At 37.2% G+C, this 11,903-nt stretch overlaps 1 protein-coding gene across 1 annotated transcript; it reads left to right on the top strand.

Moving 5' to 3' along the window:
* The first annotated feature begins 6,792 nt into the window (after positions 1–6,792).
* Positions 6,793–9,986, top strand: LOC147477220 (uncharacterized). The gene is made up of 4 exons (XM_086585939.1): positions 6,793–7,135; positions 7,395–8,275; positions 9,639–9,746; positions 9,837–9,986. Exons 1-4 carry the CDS (start codon positions 6,793–6,795, stop codon positions 9,984–9,986), a joined length of 1,482 nt encoding a protein of 493 aa, XP_086442065.1.
* Positions 9,987–11,903: the final 1,917 nt, after the last annotated feature.

Genomic DNA, 11,903 nt, shown 5'->3' with positions numbered 1-11,903 from the left:
AGCTTAACTCTGGCCAAGAACTTCTTACATTCATTTCTTGACCAATCATAAGGAATAACATCAGACGCTAAATAATTCACAATGTCAGCATACCATGGTGCAGAAAAAATAGCATACAGATGCTCATCCGGAAAAGAGTCCGGTATGGAGTCAAAATCATTATCATCGTCGTTTGTAAGTCTAGATAAGTGGTCGGCAACTACATTTTCGACCCCTTGTTTGTCCTTTATTTCTAATGTGAATTCTTGCAGGACAAGAATCCATCGGATTAATCTCTGCTTAGCATCCTTCTTTGCGAGAAGGTACCTAAGGGCTGCATGGTCCGTGTAAACTAGAGTCTTAGAACCAACAAAATAAGGACAAAACTTATCTAAAGCATAAACGATAGCTAAGAATTCTTTTTCAATAGTTGTATAATTCCTTTGAGCATCGTTTAGAGTTTTACTAGCATAATAAATAATAGTGGATTTATTATCTAGTTTATGTCCCAAGACAGCACCAACTACATAATCACTAGCATCACACATGAGTTCGAATGATTTAGACCAATCGGGAGGCTATATAATGGGTGCAAAAGTTAAGGTAGCTTTTAAAGTTTCAAAAGCGTGTTTACAGTTAAAATTAAAATCAAAGATGGCCTGCTTTAAAAGCAGATTAGTTAACGCCTAGCTATTTTCGAAAAATCTTTGATAAAGCGCCTATAAAAACCTGCATGGCCTAGAAAGGCTCTAATATCACGGACAGTCCGTGGTATAGGTAGAGTCGCTATCTTATCTAGTTTAGCCTTATCTACTTCGATGCCATCACTAGATACGATGTGACCTAGTACTATGCCTTTTTCACCATGAAGTGACATTTTTCCCAATTTAAAATGAGACTCTTCTCTTCACATCGTGTTAAAACTTTAGACAGGTTAAACATGCATTCAATGAAAGAGTCTCCATAGATAGAAAAATCATCCATGAACACTTCCATGAAACGCTCTACCATGTCACTAAATATATGAAGCATACACCGCTGGAAGGTACCAGGAGAATTACAAAGGCCAAAAGGAATTTGTTTATAGGCGTATGTTCCAAAAGGACATGTGAAGGTAGTCTTTTATTGGTCATCAATATCAATAATAATTTGGAAATAGCCAGAGTAGCCATCCAAAAAAATAATAAAAAACATGACCAGCTAGACGTTCAAGCATCTGATCTATAAAGGGTAAAGGAAAATGATCATTTTGTGTCATGGTATTTAAACGTCTGTAATCAATACAGATCCTCCATTTCATAGGACCATGCATGGCAACATATTCACCCTTGGCATTACGTACCATGGTATTTCCTGATTTCTTTAGAACTACATGAATGGGACTTACCCATTTGCTATCAGAGATTGAGTATATGATACCCGCATCGAGTAACCGTAAGACCTTTTCCCTGACCACTTCTTTCATGGCAGGGTTTAAACGACGCTGAGGTTCGCGGGAAGTCTTTCGTTATCCTCTAAATGGATTACGATGAGTGCACACATTAGGGTCAATTCCCTTAATGTCGGCTAGGGACCAACCAATCACGCGACGATGTTCCCTAATCACCCCTCGATCAACTTGTGTCTCTTCCTCCTTAGATAACGGGGAAGATATAATTACCGATGACTACCATCCTAATCCAGTTGAATATACTTTAACTTCGGGGAGGAAGAGGTTTAAGCACCGGGGAAAAGGAATATCGATAAATGCTTCGGAGGTCCCTCATCTTGAGTAATGAATACTTGCTTAGGCAGCAGGTCTTCAAACTCTGTATACGGAGCAACCGAAGGGTCTACGATTTGTGTAGACTCGAAGATGGTGTTAACTTCCTCTATGTAAGAGTCATCGACAAAATCTGAACTTCCAAAAGAAAGGAATTTATGCATATGGTTTTCTGGAAACATGTTATTAAAGTAATCTTCATCTAAGCTCTCGATCATGCTAACCTCTCCATCTATAGACGAATCTGGTAATTGTTTCATCATTTTAAAAACATTTACCTTAATCGAAAGATGGCCAAAAGACAAGGACATCGAACCATTGCGGCAGTTTATAAGCGCGTTGGCAGTCACTAAGAAGGGATGCCCTAAGATGATCGAAACAGAGTCGTTAGCGACTTCTGTATCGAGGATAACAAAATCAGCAAGATAGTAGAAATCATGTACCTTAACAAGCACGTTTTTAACCACACCCTTAGGGTACTTAATAGATCGATCCGCTAATTGCAACGCCATTTTAGTAGGTTGCATCTCTTGTAGACCTATTTGTTTGTATAGATAATACGGGAGTAAGTTAACACTCTCCCCAAGTCTAGTAAAGCGGTCATCGTATGGGAATCTCCTAAGGTGCATTGTACAGTAGGACGACCAGGGTCCTTGTACTTAATGATTCCATTATGTTCCGTTAAAGTTGGAAACTGTTCAGTTAAAAAGACGTCTTTAGGAATATTTGTCTTACGCCTTTTAGTGCACAACTCTTTGAGAAACTTAGCATGGTGAGGTAATTTTTTAATTACGTCCAAAAAAGGTAAGTTTATCGTTAGATTTTTAAGAACTTCCCTAATCTCATCGAAGTTTGTATCCCTATTTAACATAGCTAATTTCTGGGAAAACGGTGGTTTTTCTCTATATTTAGCGTATGGATCAACTGGATGTCTAACCTTTGCTTTCTGTTTCTTAGGTTGTGGTTTAACTAGTACCTCTATAGGGGTAGGCTCTTCAGTTTTTATTACGGTATCTAGTACAATCTCCGGTGTAGGGACAACTAGTGGGGTAACTATAGGCAGAGTTACTTTGTTATCAACCACTCTCCTAGAACGGAGAGTGGAGATGGCATTTAGCTCACCTACGTTTTCATTTTCCGTACTAGTATTATCATTTACCTCAAAGGCTGTGTTTGTTATTTTAGGATTAGTTATCGCTTGACTTGGAAACACACCTTTGGGTTGCAATTTCTCTTGAGCTAACTGTTGTAAGGAAAGTTGGATGGCTTGTAAAATCTGTTGTTGAGATTGCATAAACGTATCAAAACGATCCGGTTGTGGAGTAGTATTTGCTACTGGCTGTGTGACAGGAACTATGTCACGTTGATTATTAATGGGTGGATTTTGGTAGTTATTATTTACCGGAACTATACCTCTATTAGTATTATAATTATTATTGTTATAATTATTATAATTATCCTGACCTTGTCCTTGTCGTGGTTGAGCATGGTTGTTACAATTATAATTACCCTGACTTTGTCCTTAACCTTGTCGTGGTGGGCCTTGGTTATAATTGTTTGCTGGCCTAACATTTTGATTATTAAACCCTGGAGGTGTTACTTGTTGATTATTTCTCCAACTGAAGTTAGGATGTTGTCTCTAAGGGGCGTTAGGAATAGGAAAACTATTAATCGAGCAAACATTATCTTATTGTGACTGTTGTTGTTCATAAGTGAGAGGACAATAGGAGTCGGGATACTCTGGACTCAAACAGAAATTACATGGATTGGAGTTGACATTCATGACGGGGATAAGCGTTTGTTGAACAAAAATAGCCTCTACCTTTTTAGTTAGAGATTCGATTAAATTTTTAAGTTCCGGATCGGGTTTCATCTCAAACATACCGGCGGCTTTAACTGTTGTAGAAGAACTAGTAGAACGGGAGAAATTGTCACTACCCCCCCCCCTTATTATTATGCTTAGTTTGATCTTCTAAAAATTTATAAGCCTCTGAAGCTCCCTTTCTTAGGAAACTACCCCCATTCATTATGTCAAGCACCTCCTTATGGTGGTATAACAATCCCTTGAAAAAGCCACAAACTAGCGTGTCTTTCGCGAGGTTATGGTGTGGACACTCTATAAGTAGATCGGTAAAACGATTCCAAGCCTCTGAAAATGATTCATGAGGATTCTGTCGAAAGAAATGAATCTTGGAAAGCATTTCATCGGTCTTTAGTGGTGGGTAAAAATGTTCCATAAATAGTTGAACAAGTTTAGCCCACGAGTCCACAGAATTTGGCACTTGGGCAGTTAACCAAGACGCCGCCTTATCGGCTAAAGTGAAAGGAAATACCCTTAGTTTAATTTGTTCAGCACCAACCGATGGTGGAATGTAGTAAGGACTTGGTCAATCCTACACATGTGCTGATAAGGCTTTTCATGGTCTAACCCATGAAAAACGGGTAACAAATTAAATATATTTGGGGGGATTCGGAAATCCCCCACTAGGTCTGATCGAACAATGCAAGATTTAGGGCTATCATTCAAGGCTTTGTAAAAGTCAGAGAGAGGATACTCTCTTTCTTCAGCCATTACTTCAGGTGGTGTGTGTGGTATATTAGCTAGAGATGTAGTGAGTGGTATACTAGAAAGGCGTGTTTATTGATGTTGTCAGTTGATTACGTTAGGCGTTTTTCTTCGGCCTGACCTTAATCTAATACAAGGCTAAGCCAATCTTAACGAAACACAACAACACTCCAAACAATCCTGATATGCTAGTATGAACCTCTAACAGGAGATGCGAGGTGTAGAAGAAAAGAGTACTTGAATGCCTCCTTGCTTCGCTTATGAATAGCATCTTGTTTACGCGTGCTCAGTGTGTATAACAAGTTAAAACACTGAAAACTATGAAGAAATGGAAATTTGAAACAAACCTGTGGAAATTGGGCAGTTTTAGCGGTAGTCAGTCGCTCGAGAATAGGCCTAAGTAGGGCGCGGTGGCCGAGTTCGAAGTTGGAGTTCGGGCACTTGGGCGCAGGGTGCACTCCAATTTAGCCTTGATAGGGCGCGAGTAGCGCTCAGGGAAAACCTTGAGGTCCAGGCGCTTCAGTGCTGGGGGCGCTCGTGTTTTGCCTTGGCAAGGCACGGGTTGCGCTCAGCCAAAAGGTGGAGTTCCAGGCGCTTGGGCGCGTTTGGCTCTCTAATTTAGCCTGCCCAGGACGCGGGTCGCGCTCTGTGTAATTTTTCTAGGAAAATTTTCAATGCTAAAACGGACAACCACAGTGAGAATCAAACAAGGGTGGGTGGGTTATGGGACTTTGGAAAATTAACAATTCTAAAGAAAACAATGCTAAAGGCAGCTAAGATGGCAGCGGCGCCATTTGATAATAGTAAAATTGATAGTTTTACTAATGAATAAAGCGATGAAACTCTAAACACAAGTAAAACTAAAAATGAACTATACTCGTGATTATCAAAGATTTCTACTCTCGATACAATTGAAGTAGAGTTGGAATAGAAGATTCGTTCCACTCTTAGTTCTTTAGCATTCGAGTTTCCTACGACTATCAATCCTACCAAAGTCAATGAGAGTTTTACGAATTATACTACGAAATGCTACATAATACTAAAGTTTGAATCTAGAATAAGAATTAGGGGGGAATTGAATCCACCTTAAATCCAACTTAGGAAACTAGCATAGATTGTTATAATCCAATTCTTACGTTCTTACGGTAAGAATTGGTCGTTCTAATCCCTAATTATACATGGCATCTCTACCAATTTATAACTAGCATGTGAGGACGTCCACCATTCTCATGGCGAATCAACGACCTTCTAGAGTGGAATAGACTCTTACAACGATTCTATACTACACAATCAAGGCTTCATCAAACCCCTTTAATGGATGTTTAGCCTTGATTCATCAAACTATCATTTCCATATAAAATTGAATACGACATAATATAAAGATTCTACCTTTATTAAATTTAACTAAACAATAATTGAAATCTAAATTAACAACTAAGAATTCATTAAATAACAAGAATCGAAATTAATCTAAAGAATCATTAAATAACAAAGATCGAATTTAACAAGAACTAACTATTTTATTTATCTAATGAATGATAAACAATGATTCAATACTGAAATTAAAACAAGAATACAACTAATTAATTAATTGAAAAACTAGATCTAGAACTAAGCTTTTATGGCTACTCTAATGGCTACTTGTTATCCTCAGCTAATTCCTTCAGAGCTAAGTCTTGTGTGTGGAAATGGAGGAGACCAGATCCACATTTTCATGCATGGGCTGAGGGTTCATGTTTTGGGTCGGAAAATTGAGCCCAAAGCCCAATTTCTTCAGTCCACAGGGCCCTTTTCAATTGGCTTTGACTTCAACAGGCTTTCTGTCAACTTTTGCTCCTCTGATTGAATCAAAGTTTGGACTATTAGAAAGCTCTTTCCGAGCTGGTCGTTTTGACATAAGGTACGCCTAATTCCGAGGCCTGAGTCCAAAGATATGATCTTCGGAAGTTCTGCTGACTTTTGTGTGTTGTTTCTGCCCGTCTTGGCCTTTAATCCTAGAAATTCTTAGCAACCAACCCTTGCTCATTTATATCGCCAACGTGCCACATTTCTGCACATAATTGATTTCAATACCTGAAATACATAAAAACACGTAATTAGCATTAACTCTTATTTATTACTCGCATAATTGGTCTAAAAGTATTATTGTTAAGGGGTTAAAACTACAGTTTTGGGCTCTTATCAAGCATCACTTTGGTTAAATATTTGTATAAATATGTTTATAAAGGACCTTATCGAGTGTCATTTGGAGTTAGTACTAGACCATATCCGAGTGAGGATGAGATTTCACAGTTTGTTAATGCCAGATGGATCTACCCCCCCCCCCCCCACTGAGGCTTTTTGGCGATTGTATAAGTTTCCTTTAAATGGCATGTTTCCTTCAGTTGTTGCCTTGTAGATACATTTGCCAAATAGGTAGCAAGTTTCTTATTATAGTGGTGAACTTATTGAAGATATATTAAATGATGAGCACAAATTAAGAACCATGCTTACTGAGTTTTTCAAAACCAATCTTATTAATGAGGAAGCGTGCCAATATCTTTACTTAGAGTTTCCTGAATACTTTTATTGGGATTCCACAAGTAGAGAATGCGTTCGTAGAAGTAATAAACGTAGAACAATTGGAAGACTTGCCACAATTTCTCCTATGGAAGGAGAACAATATTATTTACGTCTATTATTATTGTTACATGTGAAAGGTCCCACTTCTTTCAATGATTTGCTAACAGTTAATGGTGTGCCTGTTGGTACTTTTAAAGAATTAGCTGAAAGACGGGGTTTGCTTGAGAATGATGACAGCATTAGAATTTGTTTAAGAGAAGTTGCAAGTACACATATGCCTCTTTCTTTAAGAAGATTGTTTGCCACCATTCTTATTTATTGTCAGCCGAGTGGAGTAAGACAACTTTGGGATGAATTCTACCCATTTATGATTGAAGGCTACGCTCCACGAAATGATAGAAATCGTAATGCTGAATTATTCATTAATCGTCTTTTGAAGGACCTTGATCATATTTTGTCTGAAAATTAAACAAAAAAGTACTTCTAATTTTGATTTATAAGAAATAACTGGGGACATTGATGAAGATATTGAATTAACACAGCTTATTATTGAGGATAGATCTATACAAATCCCTAATGAAAACCTTATGACAATTAAGGAACTAAATGTTGAACAAAAGCAGGCTTTTGATAAGATCGTTTCGGTTGTTCAACATAAACAAGATTCTATTTTTTTCATTGATTGTCCAAGAGGAACAGGAAAAACATTTTTATATAGAGCACTTCTTGCATCTCTAAGGAATGATAACCATATTGCAATAGCAACAGCGACATCAAGAATTGCAGCCACATTACCTGGGGGAAGAACTGCACATTTGAGATTTAGCATACCGATTAATATTGATTCATTGTCAATGTGTGACATTTCTAAACGATATGTGCTTGCCAAGCTTTTGTGTTATGCAGATATACTTATATGGGATGAAGCAACTATGGCTCATAGACATGCATTTGAAGCTTTAGATATAACCTTAAAAGATATCACCGACTCTAATCTCCTTTTTGGCGGAAAGGTTATTGTTCTTGGCGGTGATTTTCGTCAGACGCTTCCTGTTGTTCCACGTTCTACTAGAGCTCAAGAGATTGACGCATGTGTTGTCAAGTCATTGTTCTGGACAAAAGTTGAGGTAATTTCTTTAACACAAAATATGCGTGCAATAACTGATCCAATGTTTGCTGATTTCCTTTTCCATATTGGCAATAGTAATGAGCCATATATTGATGATGATAATATGATTAGATTGCCTGATGATATTGTCATACCTTGGACTGGTGAACAATCAATAAACAATTTAATAGATTTTGTTTATCCTTCATTAAGTATTAATGGATGTAATAAGAATTATATTATTGACAGAGCAATTTTAACAACAAGAAATGATATTGTTGATCAACTTAATAATAAGGTGATATATAGGGATTTTCCCAGGAGAACAAAAGACTTATTACTCATTTGATATTGTTCCACTTGATCTTCAAAGCTTATATCAACAAGAATTTTTAAATTCAATTGCACCAGGTGGCCTGCCACCACATCGTTTAACTCTTAAAAAGGTTGTCCAATCAAGCTTCTTAGGAATATTAATCCAAGTACAAGATTCTATAATGGCACAAGATTAATTTGTCTCCATTTTTATGATAATACTATATATGTTGAGATTTCATCTGGACAGTTTAGAGGTAAGAGAGAGTTTATACCGCGTATACCTCTCAAACCAAATGTGAATGAACAAATGCCATTTAGTTTTACTAGAAAACAATTTCCAATAAAACTTAGTTTTGCTTTAACTATTAATAAATCACAAGGACAAACTATTCAAAACATAGGTATATATCTTCCTGATCATGTTTTCTCCCATGGGCAACTATACGTTGTGTTGTCAAGGTGTACTTCGCAGAATAACATCAAGATTTTGGTCAAAAATGGATCCTTAAATAGACGTGGTGGAACTTATACTAGAAATATAGTGTATCGTGACGTGTTGCTTTCAGAGTATGATGATATGATTGATTAATATTGCAAGAAAATATTGTTTATTCCTCTGCTACCTTCAATATTTGATTGTATACAATGATTCCTATGTGTCTTCTTAACTTTTAGATTTAACCCATGACTACATAATATTTTTTTTCCATGATGATGACACTAGGAATGCTTAATATTAATTGAACTTCTTCGCAGTTCCTTTGATAGTTTGTATCATTATTAATTTTTCCCTATTTTATTATTTATATTCCTACATTTTTTTTTCAGATTTTTTTATATAAAATATAATGTGCTCTCTTTACGTAGTGCGTTCAGTGGCAGATTGTATGTATTTATTCCTATACGCCTCATTTTTAAAACATTTAACCCATGACTAGCGCCATAATTAATATAGAAAAGTTTTTAGCTCCGCCAATGCAAAATCCGTTCTTGCATTGTTGGTCCCAAGCCCAGATAAAGGAGGAAGGGAAACAACTTTACTATGCTTTTCTATGTTCTTAGTTGTACAAAGGCGGAATCACACGACTGCTAGAAGGAGGGGAAACAATGGTATCTATGGTTGGTGTGGCCTGTAATGACTTTCCTGATGTTGGTGGTCTGGATTTTCAACTACACGTTTACAGTGGAAAAAATCAAATTAGACAAACTCAGCATGCAAGTGTGGACTATCCCAAGATATAGTTTTCATGTAAGTTGTCATATTTCTTCCAACCAGCTTATAACTGTGATTGTGATTAGTATTTTAAGCTTAATGGTCTTGATTTGTGTGTGGACGTACATAGTACACATTAGAATCTCAAGAAAAGCATATCAATAGCTTGATTGGAAAAGCTATACAGGACGCTGCATTGAAAGGAACAAAAGTCCTAACACTTGGCCTTCTAAACCAGGTTAGTTCTTTAGTAGCATCTTAAACCAGCTACGATATCTTTTTGTAAGTTATTATGCGTCAGTTAATTGCCTTATATTTCTTTCGACAGGGGGAGGCCCTAAACAAAAATGGTGAAATGTGCACTGGCACACAAGTTTTCGTGGCAGGACATATTACCAAAACATGTTATGTAGTAGCTTTAGCACTGTGCAGAATAGGATGCCAGGTTGGTGCACTTATTACTTCTTTCAATGAATAATTTCTCACAATATTTTGTCGTCTTTGTTATATCTTACAGTGCTTCAGCCATTGCTCATGTTTACATCGAAAACATCTTCAAATTACATGGAATGCCAAATACCATTGTAAGTGATCGAGGTGCAGTTTTCACTCGTTGCTTTTGGCATGAATTTTTTCGCTTGCAAGGATCCAAGTTGTGTATGACTTCTGCATATCATCCACAATTTGATGGTCAAACAGAGGTTGTGAATAGATGTTTGGAAACTTATCTATGTTGCTTCGTTGGTGACAGTCAGAAAAAATGGTCCCAATGGCTTCCCTTAGCTGATTGGTGGTACAACACCACTTATCATGGCTCTTCAAAAACCACTCCCTTCGAAGCTGTGTATATGGACAACCGCCTCCTCATCTACTGAGCTATGCATCTGGATCAACCAAAGTTGCTCATGTGGAGGATGAACTTAAAATAAAGGATCAAAAACTTTGTATGCTAAAAGAAAATCTTCATCATCCCAATCAAGAATGAAACAACAAGCTGAACAACATCCTTCTGAACAAGAATTTCAAGTTGGTGACTGGGTATATTTAAAGTTGCAGCCATATAGACAAAGTTCAGTTGTGGTGCGAGCTTCAATGAAACTCTCTCCCCAATTTTATGGACCATTTCAAGTTCTCGACAAGATTGGAAAGGTTGCTTACCGACTGTCCTTACCTGCTTCAGCCAAAATTCACCCCGTCTTTCATGTTTCCCTACTAAAGAAGAAGTTGGGAACTCATGCAGTTCAAGTATATATCTGAACTCCCAAACATTACTGATGACGGTGTTTGGCAAATTCATCCACATGTTGTACTTGAACGGAGGATTGTAAAGAAGGGTACTCGTGATGTTACCGAATGGGAAAATGCTCCAGTTGAAGATGCAACATGGGAGGTTTGGGAAAAGCTTAAAGAGCGATTTCCAATTTCCACTCTTTCAACCTTGAGGACAAGGTGTTTCTAAATAAATTGAATACTGAAAATAGTTATGTCAAATACTATTCGTGAAGAAGCCACGCAAGTTTTCATGGCAGGACATATTACGAAAACATGTTATGTATTAGCTTTAGCACTGTGCAAAAGAGGATGTCAGGTTGGTGCACTTATTACTTCTTACAATGAATAATTTCTCACAATATTTTGTCGTCTTTGTTATATATTATGTATATGAATCCATGGAACCTTCTCAATTGGAACAGATCATTGTGCCACTCCCCGATTAACTCAAAAGGCTAAAGTCAAAAATTCCTTTAGAGTTCCACGACTGTTTGATTCCTGCAAGCAGTGCCAACATATATAAATGCAAGGTACTAGATTTTCTTTAAATGTTTTAGCACAAATTGCAGAATAATAGATGGAATCTTCTTTAGGCAATTTAACCAGTTTTGGTTCGCATAAGAGGAAGGGGAAATTAATATGTTAGGGTCTCCAAAACCATAATATGTCATAGTTTGCCTATGACGATGCTGGACAAGCTCATTGACTTTGCTTCTAATGCTTGGGGAACTCTGTCAAGGCTGATTGTCGCTAAAAATATCTCTACATATTTATTTTAAAGACTTACAGGTCTGTCAAAAAAGACACGAGTCCTAGAAACATCTTGCTTTCGTCATATAGAGGGAAACCTCATTTCATCATCCTTGACGTAGGGATGACAACTAATATTTAAAGGACTGCCAAGATTAATGTAGTGCACATCCTTAGCCAGCTGGTTTTGCAGAATGAAAAACACAGAGTCGGTGAAAAGAAATGATAGAGAGGAGATATTTAAGAAAAGTTTCAAAGAAAAAACAAACCTGGAACACAGTGTTGAAAAAATCCCGCTTGATCACAAGAAGACCCAAAATTTTTAGCCTGGTGACATCCCTGATCCATAATTTTATCAATTCGATGATTATAG

Source organism: Coptis chinensis, chromosome 9 (assembly GCF_015680905.1).
Source record: "Coptis chinensis isolate HL-2020 chromosome 9, ASM1568090v1, whole genome shotgun sequence".
In the NCBI taxonomy this organism is placed as follows: Eukaryota; Viridiplantae; Streptophyta; class Magnoliopsida; order Ranunculales; family Ranunculaceae; genus Coptis; species Coptis chinensis.
This window is presented reverse-complemented; position numbering and strand designations above follow the sequence as displayed.

Coding starts and splice junctions, on each gene's coding strand:
- LOC147477220 (XM_086585939.1), top strand. CDS start 6,793: ATGCTTACTGAGTTTTTCAAAACCAATCTTATTAATGAGGAAGCGTGC. Junction 8,276..9,638: donor TTGATCAACTTAATAATAAG/GTGATATATAGG, acceptor GGACGTACATAG/TACACATTAGAATCTCAAGA. Junction 9,747..9,836: donor CACTTGGCCTTCTAAACCAG/GTTAGTTCTTTA, acceptor TTCTTTCGACAG/GGGGAGGCCCTAAACAAAAA.